At 43.3% G+C, this 20168-nt stretch overlaps 1 protein-coding gene across 1 annotated transcript in view; it reads left to right on the forward strand.

Annotated features, from left to right (window-relative positions):
- The window catches only part of RPIA (ribose 5-phosphate isomerase A), a 31071-nt gene extending 20533 nt beyond the window's left edge, over nt 1–10538 (forward strand). The window contains exons 8-9 of the mRNA XM_034772008.1: nt 2724–2823; nt 9388–10538. Of these exons, the coding sequence (XP_034627899.1) occupies nt 2724–2823; nt 9388–9485 (198 nt within the window). The 3' untranslated portion in view covers nt 9486–10538. The remainder of the gene's footprint in view (nt 1–2723; nt 2824–9387) is intronic.
- Nucleotides 10539–20168: the final 9630 nt, after the last annotated feature.

The raw sequence follows: 20168 nt of genomic DNA on the forward strand, positions 1-20168 counted from the left end.
AGGGCATTGAACATATGTCTCCCAAGTCCCAGGCTAATGCACTAACCCTTGTATTCTCCTTCTTCTCTACCTCTCTGCTGGGAGGACTGAGATTGTATGTGGTAGTTCTTAAATGTTATTCTGGGTGTATTAGGAAGAAGGTTGCTGTTACAAAATACAGTAAAAATCTTTCTCTGACAGCCATAGGTTAATAACATCATCCTGGCCACAGTCCTGGGAGATCCGAAGTTTTGTTCATGGTGCTGTTCTAATGCATCCGCGAAGAATGTTGCTCATGGGTGTAGTATTGCTCTGAAGGGCCTAATCCAGTCTCAGATGAAGGCGATAGGAGTCCTTCCACTGGCTGAGTAGGCTGTGGATTAGGCCCTAGGTTTTTTATTGTTCTGTGACTTTTGAGTAGTATCCATCTTCTTATGGTGTGTATGAGTGACAAGCTCCCAGAGAGCACTGATGGGGAATCCCTTAGCGCTTAGGGTTCAGGAAGGTCAGGTATGACTGGTGTGTCTCTCTTCACCTTTAGGCCAAGCAGGGTCTCTCAGCCCCAGTGGGAACATGGTGATGAAGAGGTTTAATGTCCTCTGTCTGTTTCCTTTCATAGACTGCAGGTGTCCTCACAGTCACTCTCCAAAGCAGTAAACTAGAAAAGACCATTAGGCATGCAGTTAGTCTTAATTTCTTAGCAATAGACTGTATTGGAATGTTTTGCTCTCCTTTGCTGGTCAGAACTCCTCATTCTGATTTCCTCCAAGAGTAATTCACGTCACAAAACTTGTATCCTCATCTATTTGTTTGAAAAATCAACCCTTGAGACATATTTATTATCTCACTCTTTCAGACAACCAGATTTTTTGACAGTGGATATAACAGTCAGCTCTGCCTGTTGCCATACAGACAAATCTTTACATATTGAGAAATAAATGTTTCCAAGTGGCGTGCTGTGAGTTTCACCATGTGACTTTCCTTTGCTGTTTGTGATGCTAATTCCACATGTCTCTCTACAAAGCACTTGGAAAAATCGCGCTCTAGGTTTTAATACTTACCTTATGGGCAAACTCAGATTAATGACTTTTTGAATATTCAGTTCCATAGGATTCTTTGCATAAGGGATTGCACAGCTTTCCGCTCTAATACGCAGCTTCTTTGACCTTCTCAGCTGTGACGTATCGATAGAAATCCAATGGACAGGAGCACCCTGGCAATGCTAGTACTATTTTCATAAGACTGCTAAGAGATGAATTTCCAAAGTACTTTGTTCATACAGCACTTTGGTTAATCTGTGCCAGGGCTTCCTGGAGGGCCCCCCCCGCTCCTCGCCCCATTCAGGGCTCTGGGCTTCAGCTGCAGGTCGGCATGTGTGTGTCGGGGCAGCCCCTCGGCAGGTGGCTTGAGGCTTCAGCCCCTCGGTGGGTGTCCCAAGGCTCCTGTGGGCTTGAAAATATGTACCGGCTCTGCTCTGGATGGCTCCGGCTGAATTTAAGCCCTGATCTGTGCCAAACTCCTAGAATCTACCATTGACTCAACTGTGCAACTCTGGGAATATCACCTATCTTCTTTGGTCCTCTCTTTCTTCATCTGTAAAATACTTGCCTACTTAACAGGTGCTTTGTGAGAATTAGTGAGTGAGGATTAAAACAGCAATCTAGTGCTTAATATCATGAATTGTTTCTCATTTGGCCTGATCGGTTCACCAGTATTTGGTGCCTTGCAGGCTTGTTTCCATTAGGATGAGAAATTGTGAGATGAGTCAGGTCTATTCTTGAAGTCATCTTGTTTGTGGACATTTCTTATAAATAAAGTCCTGTTACCCTGAACACAGCAGCAGGTGGCGTCTTTCAGAATGCCCAAGTCAGCTGCTCTAAAGAGCTCTGTGCCCAAGAAGATCTGTCCATCTTCTTCCTCTCAGAATCACACTTCTCCGGCAAACCAAAATGCTAGCACCCATGTTTGCAAACTGGACAACCCCTCCACAAGGGTTAGCACTGACCTGTCATGAGGTCTTCTGCCGCAGCCTCTCGCTGTTTTTACTACATGAAGGGACTTGTTTGCTCTTTCTGTTGAGCCCGAGAAAGTACTCAGCATGTCCGTTGGCCTTGATGAAGGGATTATCCTTGCTTCCAAGACTCCTCTCATCGTCGTCATTAGTACCTTTTGGTATAAGTATTATTAATAGTGGTGGTGTTTTGCACTGAAGCTCTTCTAACGGCCTAGGACAGACTCTTTTAGGGTACCGAAATGGTTCACTCTATGAAAAGCATCCCCTTATCATGCTTAAATTGGTTAATTAAGGGCTGTGTCTTCCAGCCTCTGTGTAGAATATGACTAAACACCATGTAGTAGCATTTTATCCTTGCACTGCTGAAGCCAGTAGGAATTTTGCCATTGACAACAGTGGGAGCAGGTTCATCTCAAAGGTACATATATTTTTAGTCCCACATTCACCAAGGTGTCTAGGTGCTTTCCATAGTCCACAGCCCCACATGCTTTGATGTAAACTGGATAGCTCTGTGTTTGTTTTTTGTTGTTGTCGTTCTCCCCACCTGGTGCAAAACAATGAGTGGGGCAGTGACACAGTTGAATAACAGCAATTTTCTTTATTTTAAATGTTCTGTTTGAGACATTTATTTCTAATGGAAACTGTGAGGGTGGCCAACTTTGTGCCTGAGTTTAAAAAAAATTAAAAAAAAATCCTTGCAAGGTAGTTAACAGCACCTCTTTTTGCCTAGGGTCCCGTGGTGACAGACAATGGAAATTTCATATTGGACTGGAAGTTTGACAAGGTCCACAAGTGGAATGAAGTGAACACAGCTATAAAAATGATACCAGGTAATCTCTCATATTAAAAAATTACTGAGTTCCTGAGGTCTGGTCTACATTGGAAATAAGGCGTCAGTTGTTAACAGTGTGAGTAATAAACCATTGGAACAATTTACCAAGGGTCGTGGTGGACTTTCCATCACTGACAATTTAGAAATCAAGATTGGGTGTTTTCTTTTCTTGTCTTTTTTCTTTTTTTAAAGATCTGTTCTAGGAATTACTTAGGGGAAGTTCTTTGGCCAGTGTAATGCAGGAGGTCAGTCGAGATGATCACAATGGTTCCTTCCAGCATTAGAATCTATGAGTCCATGAAGTTATACTGGTATAACTCTTTTGGTTAGGGATGGTATATTTTGCTTCCTGAATTGGAATACATTATCCTGGCATAAGTGTGCTTATCCTGGTGTAAAACTGTGTACACCCCAGATGGGATTTTGTCACTTTAACTATCCCAATATAGTTAAAACAGCAAAACTTTCTAGTCCAGGTGAGTCCTAAGATCCTAATTCAGTGAGATACATAAACCCTTGCCTAATTTTAAACATGGAAATACCAGGGTGCTACTCGCATGCTTAAAGGTAGCAAATACTTGAGTATCTTGAGTGGTGAGATGTCAATTACATTGGTGTCCATCAATGCCAATGACTTTACAGCACTGTAACTTCATTAGGAGAACTAGATCCTAATCTTTTTTTAATGCTCTTTGTGCTGCTTCAGGTAGGCGCTCCTCATCGCAACGTTGATGGACTCTTGGGGTGGGATTTTTCAAAAGCATCGAAGCCCCACTGAGAGTTGGCGTGACTTGTGCCCCTACAAGGGCTTTTCTGCACGCATGCCGTAGGGCTGTAACTTCACCAGGGTAGTTCCAGTGGTCCAATCCCCCTAGGGTGGAAACAGTTTATACTACTGGAAAGGTGCTTGTACCTGCATAGCTATTCCCATGCAGAAGGGGAATAAGCTGTGCTAGTATAACAGTTTCCATGCTGGGGGCTGCACTGGTAAAACTATTGGTTTTACCGTATGAAAAGAGACTAGAGGAGCTTGGGTTGTTTAGTCTGACAAAGCGAAGGCTGAGGGGGGATATGATTGCTATCTTTAAATATATTAGAGGGATTAATACGAGGGAGGGAGAAGAATTATTCCAGCTTAGTACTAATGTGGATACAAGAACGAATGGATATAAACTGGCCGTGGGGAAGTTCAGGCTTGAAATTAGACGAAGGTTTCTGACCGTCAGAGGGGTGAAATATTGGAACGGCCTTCCGAGGGAAACGGTGGGGGCGACGGACCTGTCTGGTTTTAAGATTAAGTTAGATAAATTTATGGAGGGAATGGTTTAATGGTAAAACATAGTAGTCAAGGAAAACCAAGCAATGGTAGGTAAATTGTATAATGGCTGACAGGGGTCAGGCTGGAGACTCTTGCCTATATGCTCGGGGTCTTACTGATCGCCATATTTGGGGTCGGGAAGGAATTTTCCTCCAGGGCAGATTGGCTGAGCCTCTGGAGGTTTTTCGCCTTCCTCCGCAGCATGGGGCAGGGATCTCTAGCAGGAGGGTTTCTGCCGATTGAAGTCACTAAAACAGGATTGGGGACTTCAACAGCAGAGTCCAGGGAAGGGGTAGGGACGGTTTTATGGCCTGCAGCATGCAGGGGGTCAGACCAGATGATCATAATGGTCCCTTCTGACCTTAAAGTCTAAAGTCTATGAGTAATTGGTAAAAGAATCTTATCCCAACAGACACAGTTAGACAGATACAAAAGCTGTGTAGACCCACCCACTTTTAGGTGCTTTTACAGAAAATCTCACCCTTATTTGTATAAAGGTTTACAGTGGCTGTGATGTGTAGGGTACGTCTGCATAGCAGCTGGGGAGTGCGATTGCCAGCTCCTGTAGACGTACACAAGCTAGTTTGCTAAACGTGGCCCTGTGGCCGTGGCGGTATGGGCTAGCTGCCAGGGTACGATCCCGTCTGAGATCATAGGTACACACTCGGGCGTCTCGTCTGAATCACTGCCTGTGCTGCTGCAGCCACAGTCCTTTTCTTAGTGCGCTAGCTCAGTCAAAGCTCGCCCGTGTACATCCCCGTGAGCTGGGAATTCCACTTCCCATCTGCACTGCAGACACAGCCGTAGAGCTTCGGGCAGTGATTTAATTTTAGGAAGAGAATTTTTTTTTTTTTTTTTACTGTTGTATAGCTCAAAAAGGGGTTAGTCAGATGAGCTTTTGTTGGTCAAATAAAATAAAACAGAAAACTTGTATATTTCAGCTCCCAGTAAGAAGCTGGACTGCTTTTACCCTGACTTAAATTACACTTATTTAAAAAAAAAAAAAAAAAGTGATATCCGTAGTTATGAGATCATCCACCAGGTGGCAGCATTGCTTCATTCATCTCTTCAGAAGAAAATTTGTCTGAGATGGTACACGAGTAATTTAAACTCAATTCTGCAGCCCTGCTCGTTATGTGTGGCATACTTGTGAGGAAACGTGCTGTGCAGAGATTCTAGCCCTCCCGAATTTTCCATAATCTTCCCGATTTTATATGTAATTACGAAATTCGTAATTCAGGCTTAAATCAACTAATTTTGCAAGTGCACGTGTATTTCGTGTGTGTGCGCGCGCGTGCATACGGGTCACTCACCACCACTGAGGTCCGAGGAGCACAGTGAATAGTGCCGTGGCAGCTGGGGGCGGTCTTCACCACCACCCTGTGGTGCATACACCGACTGCATGGTGAGGGTCTGATAGGAGGTGAGCCATTCTGAATGAGTTGGGGCACTGCTGGGTTCACTGCCCAAGCCACAGGCTGCGTGTTGTGCTCCAGCTGCCCCAGGTGGGCCTGGCTGGACAACGCTAATGTGCGCTGAGTAATGAGAGTGCTCCAGCAGGGTGTGCCTGGGGCAGTTAGAGCATTAAACACTGCCTGTGGCTTGGGCGGTGAATCCAGCAGTGCCCCGGCCCCCACTGACAATCACTGCATCTTGTCTCCTGTCACACCCTCACTGCACAGTCTGGGGGAGAGGAGAATCTGGAGAGGCAGGAGGAGGCAACAGAGGAAGAGAGCAGGAACATGACAGAGGAGGGGGAAGAGGAGGAAGATCATCTTGGGAAGAAGGTTCAGGCCCAGAACTGGCCAGGGTAATTAAGAGCCCTAAACAGCATAGGAGGACAGCTTTCCTAGGGTAGTCCTCCCAGTCTCCCTCTTTGGGGGTTGGATCAAGGGTGCAACGAGAGGTGCAAGGCACCCAGGCCTCCCCCTTGGCCATAGACAGGGAGTGGAGGGAGAGGTCCTGTTTACTCTCACATGTGCAGAAGTGCATCTAAAATGCAGCCCAAGCGGTCAAGATGCTACCCCCCAATCCCCATCTGTATTTGGCTTCACACCTTTGGCATTTACTGATGATCTAAGCAACTTCCCTGATTTTTTTTCCATAAACATCCCTAAAAGTCTCAGAGCAAGGTTGGCAGCTCGGCGCAGGAGTAAGCGCGACTGAGCATCAGGTTTGCAAAAAGCGGCCCTTACGGATTAAAACCTCTCAGCAGAGTTTATATTTTACTTAAAAGAAAAGACTAGGTACGCTTGGGTATCATTCTTCATCATGTGGGCATTTTCTCCAGGTTAAACAGTGTCCCCAATCCTGCAGTGTGTTGTGCATGGGCCAGTGCAACCGTCTGCCTGCTGGCCGTGTATTGCAGCCTTGGGGCCTTACACAGGGAGTGTGTGGTCATGCAATGGGGTGTTATGGAAGAGGTATGAGGTTACTTGGATCCTAATTGATGTTTGCTATTGAAACCATTAATGGCAACGAAATCCTGGTGTCTTGCATTTCTTAACCCTTCTTCATCCCAAAGCAAAATTAAACTGTGTACAAATTATGGGATCACTTCCACAGGCCACTGAATGGAGCCCGCTCTAGAGGAAGGTGTCTCAGCTGTGTAACAGCACCCAGTAATGCTGTGTACAACATTGTAAGGCAGGAGATGAAAAGGGTGCTACAGGGGAATTTCTGTTGCAGATTACTGGTATTTGGTCACAGTGTCAGTGTTAACACTTCTCCAGCCATAAAAAGTACATCTGATTTTCAGTGTTACTAGTGAACATGACTCTGTTCGGAGACCATTTAAATACATGCCACTCATTTCATACTGTCGGGACGAGCACAGCAGTGTCGTTCGGGAAAAGGAGTCTGGAGGCCTGTTGTAACCAATACAGCTTTCGCTATTTCGCTGCATAATGCAACTCGTTTCCAGGTGATTTCTTTCTGATACTTTTCCATAGATTTTTAATGCCAGAAGAGACCATTAAATCATCTAGTTTGATTCCTTCATATCACAGGCCAGAGAATTTCATCTAGCTCCTCCTGTATTGTGACCAGTAACTTGCCTTTTAAGTCAAGGAGGGGGAAATTTAATCTTGGTCACATAGTTTAAACCCTGTGTACCACTCTGCACAATTTTCTCTATTGTGATCTCCTCCCTAAAGCCCTGATTCAGCAGGGTACTTAGCATGACTCTAACTTTAAGCGTATGAGCAGTCAGTCCTGTTGCTGTCAGTGAGCTTACTCATGCTAAAAGTGAGGCTTGTGCTTACGTACTTTGCTGACTCAGGGCTTATGGACATACCTACATCGGAGGTGGTGGTGGTGAGAATGCAGGAATCACAGCCAGAGGGACTAATCCTTCGTCTCCTAGTGATAACGCCTGTCGTACCAAAGTGGCTTCTTGCTAATCTGGTTCCTAGCCCAGCTTTGCGTGGAGGAGCTCCACATTGTGACATCTGACCCACCCCCACAGTCTGCCCAAACCACTGCAGCTTAAATAGCCATCCTCTGCTGCTTGGACTTTGTGTGGTGTCCTTCCCCTACATCCCGGCCTCCATTGGCTTCTCCCCTTCTGCCTCAAGCTCAAGACTATTGTCCTTGCCTTCAGGGCCCTGCACTACTCTGCCACCTTATATTTCTGTTCCCCCCCCCCTTCCCTTTGTAGTCTTGTCTCACTCTCACCTTCCTGCCTCTTCCGATGTTCCCCTGCACCTAGAACTCCCTGGCAAAACAGGGGAGCCACCTCCTCAAAGCTAAGCCATAGGCGGATCTTACACCCTCCCTTAGTGAAAAGCCCTGCCCTGCTCCGCCAGCCTCCCCTTCTCATCCAGGCCACTGGAATCGTTCTGTTCTCATCCTGCAAGCTGCAGGGCACCCTCAGTTCCCGCTGCTGGGGAATCTCGCAGGATTGGATTTTGGATTGTAAAGCCAGGGCCGGCTCCACGTTTTTTGCAGCCCCAAGCTCCGAGAGTGCAACTGTCCAAGCAAAAAAAACCCCTGCGAGACCGCAACTGCACGGAGTGCCGCCCCAAGCACGTGCTTGCTTTGCTGGTGCCTAGAGCTGGTCCTGTGTAAAGCACCAGGTGGCAGGGGCAGCGTCAGCACGTAAGATCTGGAAGTGAATTATACCCTGTATCTGCTCCCTGTAACTTGCTGTACATGGATCATCTGTATTGTTTTATTACAGTTAAAAATAAAGGGTGAAATCCTGTGCCCATTGACGTCCATGGCAAAATTCTCATTGACTCCAGCGGGGATAGGATTATACCCAGTGTCTTGACGTTCACCATTCCACTGCGTCTGAACGTAGTTTTCTACACTGGCTCCCAGCAGTCAGTTGATATCAGCCTTGAGCCCCAGGCAGCGATTCTAGTAAAACGAATCTAAACGACCTGGTGAAAGTTGCCATGTGTCACTCTCTATCTAGAGTTCCACAGCAGGGACCTGTCGGTTTCACATGCAGGTAGTGAAAATTGTCTGCCACTTGTCTCTGTTGTGACAGTGATTCCTTCCCTTGTATATCTCAGTCCTGATGTTACGTTTAAGCTTGGTGTGTGTTTGTGCAATGCTTGCTTCAGGGCATGGTGCTTACTGACTGCTGTGGGGCTACTTGCTTAGCCCCCCGATCCTTCTGAGGGCCACAGAGCTTGGGTTCCTGCACCAATACAGAGACCCACTGGCTTTAGTGGGACTCTCCATGGGTGCAGATGTCCTCTTGCACTGAGCTGGTTGCAAAGTCAGGGCGTTAGCAAGCACTTCACTCTGTTCTATTCATACCCATAAGAACAGTCATCCCAGATCAGCTCAATGGTCTATCTAGTCCAGCGTCCCTCCCTAACAGTGGCCAGTACCGCTGCTCCAGTGGGTGGTGCAAGAAATCCTGTAGTGGGGAATTCTGGGATAATCTGCCTATAGGGAAACTTTTCTTAACCCTTTCTTCCCCCCATCAAAATCTAGGTTGGCTTATGTCCGGAAGCATAAATGTCATAAGCTTGTCAGTACAGAGGCTGATTTTGTAAAGCCATAGTAGACTTTGAGACCCAGGTCCTCAAGTGTATTTAGATGCCTAAGTCCCATTGAAATCAATTGGTGTTAGATGCCTAAATACCTTCTGAGTGTCTGGCCTGGATGCCTGATCAGTGAATAATAATAATACAGTCCCTAATTCTAGAGGATTAGAGCAGCCGGGGTAAGCCTGGCAGATAAGAGATGGTTTGAGCCCTAACTTGTGTGTCAATGTTCTATTCCCAGGCGTGGTGGAGACAGGTCTCTTTATCAACATGGCCAACGTGGTTTACTTTGGCATGGAAGATGGTTCTGTCAGCGCCCGTGAGAAACTGGCCCTCTGACACAGTCCAGCCACACGATGCTCCCTGCCTTCCAAACAGCTGTCGTAATGGTGCCAACCTGACACGTTGCCTTAACGAGTGGCCGGCTCAGTTGCAGAGGTCGGGGCAGAAGGCCTGTCGGGATCCGCTGACGTGCTACTGAATGTCTTTTTTTTAAACTATATTCTCTATTTTTTATTGTTCAGGAACGCTTGTCATTTTTTAAAAAAAAGTCACTTGAACAGAAGTTGCTTTTAACATTTTTATTTTGTTTTATAAGAAGCGTTTACCAAAAAGGACACGTCTTACAGAACTTGAACCCGCTGGTTGCTCTGACCGCATCTTGTTGTGGGGGGAAAGATAATCACGATGTATTGTTTTTATGTAGTTTGCTGGGAGGAAAAATTAAAGATGCAGCATGTAAAACCAGGGCATATCCAGTTGGGACTTGCTGATGCCTTATTGGAACCTTTTGGTTCTGTATTTTCTCCCGTTTGGTTATTTTTAACATCATGGTTTTTAATTGTACAGAATGCCTAGTTATTCTGCATGGGTAAAATGTACCCCCTGTGCAGAGGGTCAGGACAGAAGTGTTGCATAGGCTTTTTCAGGCCCTTTGCACAGGAGTGAATTTCATCCTTTGGGCCAAACGCTGCTCTGTTTAAACCAGTGTCAATCCACAGTAACTCCCATCAAGATTTATTCCAATCAGTGAAGTTACTCCAGATTGACATCCTTGTAAACACGAGCAGAATTGGGGCCTTGATCAAGTTTACAGAAGTGTATTTGAGAAGCTTTCAACAATGTCTAGTACCTTAGCGGCAAATCATTCGGTTAGGAATGAAGACAATTTATCACACCTCACAGCTGGGTTGATTCATGGGAGGATAGAGTGGAAAGCAAAGGAATATCGAGTCTTCCTGCCTGGACTGGATACAAATGTAGCAAGAGGACAAGGCAATCATCTGATGTATCCTATTCCATCTATAGGTGCTTTGGTGTTATAGTGTCAAAATCGTGAGTCATCACTTTGTATGTTATGGGCACTGAAATAAAGAGCTGTAACGCCAGGTTTTTGACTGTTCTGATTCTCTTTTACAATGAAATATTTAATACCTGATGGAACAGAACCTCAGTTGGTGTCAATCGTCTTCACTAGAGCAATAACAATTTCCACGCACCGAGGATCTGCCCCCATTTGTGTAGCTGAAGGCCATACGTGGCTCTCTGTACAAGGGTGAATTTCACCCACACTGAATGCACCAGTTCACGTTTGATTTCCTCTTTGATCTTATCAAAATATTTTTTTTGCCTGTCACCCAAGTGTCTGAACAACACCTGTTAAACTGCAGCACTTGCATTCAAATTCTATGAAACTGAGTGAGAATTTGCATCTGTGTCTAAAAACTGCACGTGTGAGTAAGATGTTGTTCCCTTTTTGCAAAAAAAGGTTATTTTGGTTATGTGAAACCTCCTCCTCCCTGCAGACGTGTCCTGTCCGTTCTAAAACTGCCCCATAGTTTTATACCAAGATGGCCTGCAATAGAGCATTTCCAATAAAGTGATTATGGTGGAACATTGTGGTAAGAAACTGTTTGTAAGATACTATCATTGCAGCCTAGATTAGGAACATGGAGCCAGAGAGAAGTTGTTTCAGATTGACCGAGTGAAATTTTCAGACTCTTCATCCCTTTATTTTCTATAACATCATAGTAGAATGAACAATAAAGCAAAACTAATTTAATTCCTAGGCAGGATCCTGTCTTGTTTCACATTGTGCTGTCCAAAAAGAGATCTTTTTTGGGGCAGGGAGGGACAATTTTTGTTTTCTGCATACTTTGATTTCCCTAAAACAAATGGGCACGTCACCAAAATAACCTAAATCATTGGGCCCTCGTATTTCACCGTGAGCTTGATCGATAAGTCCAGTGGGAAGATGCAGTAGCAAGCATCATGTGCTTGTTCACCCTCACATTTATAATATTATCTGGATGTTTTCTTTTTCTGTATGTGGGGGGGAGAGGAGGAGAGCAGGTGGTGGAAGCAAGTGTAATAACACTTTATTATAATTATATAGCACATTACAACTGAGGATGTCATTATGGTGTATGTTTAAGGTCCCTATTTTCACTCTTAGGTGCCTAAAGTCAGGCACCTAAGCCCATGTTTAGGCATCTAAATACCAGTGGCCTCCTTTTCAGAGGCATAAAAATCACAGTGTTCATTGTGTTAAGTGCTCCTCTGAAAATACAGACAACTTATTTTGGTGCTTGGATCTGGAATTAAGTGCTTAACTCTAGGCACCTGCTTTGAAAATGCTGGCTTTCTAATTCTTACTCCTGGGAGAGAAGAATCAGACCTGTTCTAGACATGGGGAAACTGAGCACAGATTAAGTTGACTTGCCCTACATCTCATGCAATTAACTGTCAGAGCTAGGAGTAGAACAGAGCATAAAAAACATGATTCTTAGCCTGCAGCTCTAACCAGTTAATCCATTGCCTGTGTGACAACACTTTGCAGGGATGTTTTGCCAGAAAGAGAAAACATGCACTAAAAGCTATGAAAACTGGTCGTCAGCCTGACCCATTGTGCATGGTTATTGTCTGGGTGTGGAATAAGACACAATACTGCATATCTCATTACCAGCAGGCCCTGCTCGATCAAGGAGACAATGTTATAGACATAACTTTGACTCTCCTTGCTTTGGTCAGGTACTTGGTTATATTCATTGCATCTTTTTGTGTTTACTGTTTGTGCTGTAGTAATGGGGTTTGTTTTAGTTTACACAATTGGGACACTTTCTGCAGATGGAGCTGAAAAGGCAGAGCCACCTATCCCCAGACTATAAATGCGTGAGACACAACAAGGGATTTGGCAGAGAAAGGCAGAGCAGTTGGTCCACCAAGTCCAGTAAACAACCCCTGACATTTCATGGATTTAAAACAGATCAGTGATACTTCAGACCTCAGTTGTTTCCATCCCATGCATCTGGGCCTCTCACTTGCCAGGCCCTGAGCACCATCAGCTTTCATTGAAGTCTCCATAACTACACGACATTTAAACACATACCTAACTTTCATTACATGATTCCTCCCAGTGCCTCCCATGGCACTTGTCATGTGCTGGAATTCAGGTGCAGTCTCAAGTATCCTGCTGAACTGGGGCTGGTCTGAGTGGGTGTTGAGGGCACACAGTAGCTTGTAGGGTTGAAGTCCTTGGGTAATTGCACAATGCTCTCCACAGCGGTGGAAAAATCTCCCTGGCTCCCACAGCAATCCTTTGACACCGTAAAATGTTGAGACTCCGTTGTCCCTATCAGTGTCCGCATAGTGATATGTGCTCAGTGACCAGGCAGCTGCTGTTAAAATTATCCAGCCCTTTTTAAAATTGGACTCAGACCCCTTGCAGCAATGGAATCCACAGGCCCAGCTGCACAGGGTCTGAAGGACTTCCTTTTTATGTACTAGCTTATAACTGCTGGCTGTTATCTTTTGAGGGAGCACCCCTTGTTCTTGTATAATGGGAGAAAGCTAGAAACATTGTTCATTCTCCACCTGAGGGACTGGCAGAAGGCAGTGGCTTGAAATGGGAGACAAAAGCAAAGTATTTACCAATGGCCCAAACAAGGGAACAGCAAGTGTGAAATTAACTAGGAAGAATTCCTCCTTAAAAAGTCCAACCGCACTAGCCAAAGCATTCCAGAACTCTTTAAACTATACACTGCCGAGTAGGGGATAGAGTAAGGGAAACAGGGAGCCTTCTCCTAAGGCTAGAAGGTCTCTAGATCAGGCCATTATAACAGAGGAAATTCAAGCTACAATACTGAGTCTCTAGAAAATTTTCTGGAGAGGCGGTTTTCTAGCGAAGTTCTAGAAGCCCTTTGAAGAAGGGCTGATCTGATAGCGTGTGAGCTAGGAGAGTCTGCAGAACATATTGCTCTTTCCTTGAGAAGAGTCCTAATATCCAAAACGTCTAACACATTCTTCTGCGTAGGAAGAATGGGTCCTTTCTAGTTTTATTCTGTCATTGGAGCTGCTGTAGACCAATGCAATGGATCTGTGGGTCCTTCCTGCAGAAGAAAGGAAATTTTGAGCTAAGCACAGGTATTTCTCCCTCCCCCTTTCTTTTTCTTTTTTGTGGAGGATAAACTTGTCTGATGTCCCGCATCACGGGGGCCCGAGTACTCCATGCTCAGGCTCTGCTCAGACAGATGAGAGATCTGGTCTGGCTCAGACTGCACACAGGTGGAAATGAATATGCTCTGCATCTGGGTTTAACCTGCTTGGTCAGTACGGTTGTCAGAGAAAAGCATCACCACAGGCCTGCTGTTGGTTGTATCTAAACCACCCTGCATGGCCACGCTGACACTGCTATCCAGAAAATATAAAGTACAGTCGCCTTAGTAGGAGTTAAACCTAACTCAGGTGCCCATGCCTTGATGTTCTGGGTTTGTGAGAGTTTTCATCTGTTTGCAAGGAAGGATGGTCCAGGGTTAGGGTGCCAGCTTGGGACTCTCGTGGGTTGGGTTCAATTCCCAGTTCTGCTGCAGATGTTCCTGTGACCTTGGGCAAGTCGTAATTTCTCTGCCTCAGTTCTCCACCCTAATATGGGGATAATAGCACCTCATAAGCATGAGGTGAGGATAGATTTGTTAAGGATTGGGAGGTGCTCAGATGCTAGGACCCTGGGGGCCATATAAGTACCACAGATCAAGTGATCTTTGTAGTTCAGTTCAGAATCTTAGCACAACTTGTCTGGGACACCAGAAGGTCTCCCTAGTCCCTTCCCTTTTGCTGGCTGTCACGCAGGCACTAGTTTAACAGGGAAGAGAAGGTTGCTGGGGCCTTTGATGCCTCAACCAAGTGCCACTCCTAAATGACATCTTCAAGAGTCACTGGTGCATGACTGAACTTCCCTCCCTAGGAATCTGAGCTCATTGTCCCCTGTCCCATCCCACCCACGGACGTTCTCCCCTTGTAGTGCTGCTGGCAGCTCTGTGCGAAGCACAAACTCTCCTCCAGTGAGTGTGAGGAGGGGATGTGGCTCCTCCAGGTGACCTTTCGCTCAGAATTGTAGATTATTATTGCTGCTCAGAACCTGGCTTCGAAAGTTGGATTATATAGAAAAGCTCCAATCAACACTGGGATGAAATCTGGGTAAACGGTCCAAGCAGGAGACTGCGTGAGCCTTGCTATAAATACCCACTGGAAGAGACCGAGAGCCATGTTCCAGGATGTTTTACCTTGTGTCTCAGTAGGGCAGGAGAGCTAATCCTGATCTGAAATGCTCTGTGTCCTGACCATCATTAACATCTTTAGATGGTTTTCTCTCCTATCCCTTTTGATATTTCTGTGCAAGCATTCAGGGGCAGGTGCCCTGTCTACCTTCACCCCTGGTAAAGAGGAGGGATCAGATGGTGTATATTATGTGGGGACTGTAGTTCATTCTCACCCTTTCATAGTGTTTTTTAAATTTTAATTTTATTAAACAGAGACGTGTTTGTTCCCACAGAGCCAGAAAGCAGCGTCTTTAGCCCAGGGCCCAAAAGTCTAAGCATGCCAAATTCTGCTCTCATTAACCTTGGCATAAATTCAGAGCAGATTTCAATGGAGTTACTCTGGTTTTGAACCAGTGTAACCAAGATCAGAATTTGTGTCCATTAGCAGCTCCCTTTTAACTGCTGCCTGTTTTTGCAGAGGCCAGCAGGGGGTGCTCCAAAATAGCATAACTTGGTCACTAGAGTCTGTACATGCAGCCCCCACCCATGCAGCCCCCACCAGCTCATAGTCTGGGAGTTCATGGGTTGATTCTTCATGGCAGACCCCTCACTGCAATGGTGTTGCTGGGCCACCCTGAAAGGGCTTCTCTTCCGTTACTGACCTCATCCTGCTTCTCAACTTCATACGTGTCTAAGGGGAAGGAGGGAAAAGCAGCTGTGAGTCCAACACGTGTATGTTGTTACTGAAAAGCAACGTGTATGTGAAATCAAAACCGGCAGCTGGAAAGAATCTGTTCTTTATATTTCCTTCTCCATAATAGTGACTAAGTTGTTAACTCCAATGCAGAGTGACTCAGATTTTATTGCATCAGAAAGGATACAATTTTGCCACATTTTAGAGAAAGGTGAATTAACTACATTGATTCAAGTGAAGCCAGCAAAGATGAACAGGCTCCAACTCTTTATATGAGTATTTATAACCCATTGTAACGTCGGTCCCAAATGACTATGGCGAACATTCTGATTGCAGGATACACCTTTTGGAGGCATTACTCTCTACAGCAAAGCACATCATAGCTACACTTCAAGTAGGATCATATACTACAAATATTTCTATTTTCCATTATCTCGGGAGATTTTCTCCATAATTTACCAAGCGCCATCTACCCCAATAGTCTTCTCTCAGTGGCTTTAGGATTTGATTTCACTTCTCTAGATTATTATCCTTGGTTCTTGGTGTTTCTTAACATCTTCTGATCATAACATCCTGGCCAGTTTGGGTTACAATACTTGCCATTGTCTTTCTCTAGAAGGGAACTCTTCAAAACACATTCAGAAATGGTGCTTCCATTTCTATTCCACTATTCCCCATTACAGCATGGAGGTAATTCCCTGGACACATTCTTAGAAGGATGGTATTCTGAAGAATTGGAAGGAAAAGCCCAGCTAAATCATGGAGTAGAGTGTTGTGGGTTTTTGGTTTGTTTTTTTTAGTATATAGGGTTTTCTAATATGGCGCACAGAGTGCAGCGTTCAGAATTTTCTAGTCCATTAGGTTCCTGTTACCCGACATTTACCACAGTGTGCAATGATAATCCGCCGCCTGCACATAAACTCTTGGGTAAAAAAAAAAATCTTGCCCATAACAGACTTGCAGATTGACTTTATTTTGGCGTAAACGTAAACATTTCAAGACAGGTCAATAATTGCACTGAAATGAACAAGCAGGAACAATAAAATAAAATCTCTCTCTCTTAACCCAATAAAATAAAGTCAGGAAATTACTTTCAATAAAATAAATGAAAAATTCATCAATAAGCCAAATGTTAGCATTAATAAATTAAATTATTTAATTTAAATTAAGTAAAGTAAAATAAATAATTCTTCAGGCTCCTATTCTAAAGTGTGTGTGTGTGTATATATATATATATATATATATACATATTACCATAGTGTTCATATTCTTTTCATTATAGCACTTGTTTTATGATCTGATAGCATTTCTGAGAAACTTGGCATAAAAAGGGATGAAAGTAACTAAACAGCAGAGGTGGTCCATAACCTGTATGTTAGGTAATTTAGTGTAATCAAAATAATCAGAAGAAAATCAACACAACTTAATTACATAGTGAAAAAAAAAATCTTGACTAGAGGAATCAGCTGGAATGAGAATTATGCCTTGAAACCACAGGCTCTGATTCAACTTCTATTCTCCTCAGTGAAAGCCTTTTCATGCACTTTAATGGGAGTGGAATCAGGCCCATGTGGATGGTCAAATTGTGCTCTCAGTAACTACCTGTATAAATCTGGAGGCATAATGGACTCCAGGGGGAGTCAGGGATGAAGTCCCGGGACTTGCTTCAGATTTGCACCAGTTGAAACTGAGAGCAGGATTTGACCCCAGCATTTTCTTTACAAGAGTTTGCAAAGGATCTTACATTGTAGAATTGTCAGTGATTTTGAGGAAAAACAAAGAAATCCTCCTTTTTCTAGGTGACTTTTCCCAAATGTTATTTAGCAAGTATCATGGTGTTGAATCCTTCTAGGGCTTCTTGAGTCTTGTGTTTTACCCACTCTATCTGTACTAAAAGAATCTACATTTGAACTGTAGAATAAAAGAAGAATCTACACTCACAGGCTAAATAGAGTGATTTGTCTTGCATAGCAGAATAGCTGACATCTGGTGATTGAGTATTTCACTGAGACTCAGTATATGGGGTAATCTGTTATAGCCCATGGACTCTTACAAATATTACCCTTAGTGTGGACTCTTACCTTACATATTTCTTTATAATGTATGCTATTATATTCAAAACAAATCAGATTAAAAATGAATTGGTGCTGGTATTTAATTGTCGCTTTTTTGTGCATAAAACTACCAAATCTATTATACATCTTCACATAGGGCCTGACCCAAAGCCCACGGAAGTTAATGAGAGTCTTTCCACTGACTTCAAGGGGCTTTGGATCAGGCCTGTATCTCGTTAACGTGTCAAGATCAAACAGTTAATAGGTCACCACTGCTTAATTATAAAACTTCACTGGTAACTTGTTACAGACAGCTTGAATCCTATAATGGATTATCTCCCAACACAACATTTTAATTAAATTAATGAAAAATCCTGGCGATCTTTCTGTCAGACTGCCTTTATAATAATATCAGTTCTATAGTGAATTCAGTAGGAAATGTTTAATTTGCTTGCAATTCAATAGAATTTTTTCTTCATATCCTTGCAAATACAGACACAGGCAGCTCTCAGACTTCCTTAATTTACATTTACAACCATGCTTAAACATTTTCAGAACATCCAAGTAAATGAAATGAACAAACCATTGTACTGATCAGTGACTCACCGGGTCGTTTTTATGATAAGAAATCAGGTCAATTACTATTTTTTATGTGTAAAAACCCCTCCCAACCCTTCACAAAAATGTTTTCTTTCTAGAGATGTTGCATGCTTTGTGAAATACAGCTGAATCCCCATCTCTTCATTGCACACTGAGCTCCTCACTTACAAAATTACAAGAAGATGATGATTCATATCAATTATGGAATTCCGTATGTGATAAAGCAAAATGATTAGTACTTTTGGGTATGCACCCAAGACACTGTAAAGAGACTGGATTTATGGGGGTAGAGGGTGAATAGCACTTTTGTGCAAATCTGGCCCTTTTAAAGTGTTTCACGTTGGGCCCCCCACAATGAGGCACCGTAACTCAGAAGTCACTTCTGACAATCTCAGCCTGATAGCACATTAACTAGTGCACTGTTTAATCAGGATCTGATCCTACCAGGTACTGAGCACCTTCAACTCCCATTGAAGTCAGTGGGCATGGAAGGCACTCAGCACGTTACAGGAGTGAGCCTTTAATGACGATTGTACGAACCAGCAGCTAATGTAGTTGATTGACGTTAAAAGGGTAATTATCTAAACACTCTGGCACTTTAATATCTGGACTAGTTTTTGGCATTGCACCAGGAATCCTGTTTAGTACTCTAAATATGAAGTTTACATAATTCCAGATAATTTTGGGTTTAAACACTGCTAACAGTGTTAATATGTATATGAATTAATTTGCTCAGTATTTGCAAAAATATCACTATAGCTGAACTGTTTTTATTAGTCAGAGATGCCCTTTTTAATGTAGCTGTGAATTTAAAACATCCTATTGCGATTAAATCTTCCAGTGTTAAACTATCCTTTAAAAAAGTCAAACCAAATCAACTATTTGCTAAGATCAAAACATCTTTTATGCTTATGAACATATATTGTACACATTTTCTAATAATCTCTCTACAAGACCATACGTGAGTCCTTCGAAAATATAAATCATGAATGGAACTTTAATTGTCCTCATTTTCAAAGCCAGACACTAAGTTCTAGCAGCATGTAATTGATTTACTTTTGACAGCATCACTTTGTAACCAGTTACTTGTAACCTGTACCTTGTAACCAGTTACTTGTAACCAGTTTAAAGCATTTGGCTTTGACAAATTAATTTTAGAAGCCTTTCTGCCCAGTTAGGCAGCACAATTTTCAAACAGATTAGATGCCAGTTACCTTTCTCACCATCTTAATTCCTTGGTGCAAACAGGCAATGATGCCTTTTTTCTAATTCTGATGTAAACTGCCTTTTTCTCGGAAGCTTGGGACATGAAATTTTGATTTTCTTTTTGTGTTTTTCTGTGTAATTTAATGAGAATTGTATCATCTCAACAAAGAGGCTAAAACACAATAGCTAACTGTTAATCCTTCAAATTATTTACAACACTGAATAACGTTGGGCTGATTTAACTCTACAGACTAACATTTCTCTCCCAACCCTCCCGATCGATAATAGAGGTTGATATCTACAGGGCATCTGCATCATCCACATTTCAGGGTTGGCAGCCACAGAGCAGATAAATAATATTACTTAAAATTTATTTTTTGTAGAAGCACAGAGCACCCCATTGCAACTCTCAGAGTTCCCTTCTCAGAAACTCTGCTTTGTTCTTCATTATTTGTTTAATTTCTGGTTGTGCGCTAGCAAAAAAGTTGAGAGCTATAAAGCTGAATTTCCTTATTAGAGTACATGCCTCATTTCAATAACAGACTCGTTCCATTACAAACAAAACATGTCTAAGAAGAGCAGGCTAAACTGCTGATTTTGGCGTGGAATCTTATGAAGAAATCTATTCAGAGGGATATACACTGATGAACATTTCAGGTTTATTGATCTAAAGAACAAGAATGTTGGTTCCAAACCTCAAAGTGAACATACAATTAAAATCAATTTCATAGCCAGTGAAGGACAGTCAAACTATTCTGGGCTCTCTTATACATAAAGCGTGTGAGTAGATTCAAAGTTAACGTTTTGCAGGATAAGAGGGTATCCAAAATTGTCTTTAGTTTTATGTAAAAAGCAACAGAGGGTCCTGTGGCACCTTTGAGACTAACAGAAGTACTGGGAGCATAAGCTTTCGTGGGTAAGAACCTCACTT

Source organism: Trachemys scripta, chromosome 5 (genome assembly GCF_013100865.1).
Source record: "Trachemys scripta elegans isolate TJP31775 chromosome 5, CAS_Tse_1.0, whole genome shotgun sequence".
In the NCBI taxonomy this organism is placed as follows: domain Eukaryota; kingdom Metazoa; phylum Chordata; order Testudines; family Emydidae; genus Trachemys; species Trachemys scripta.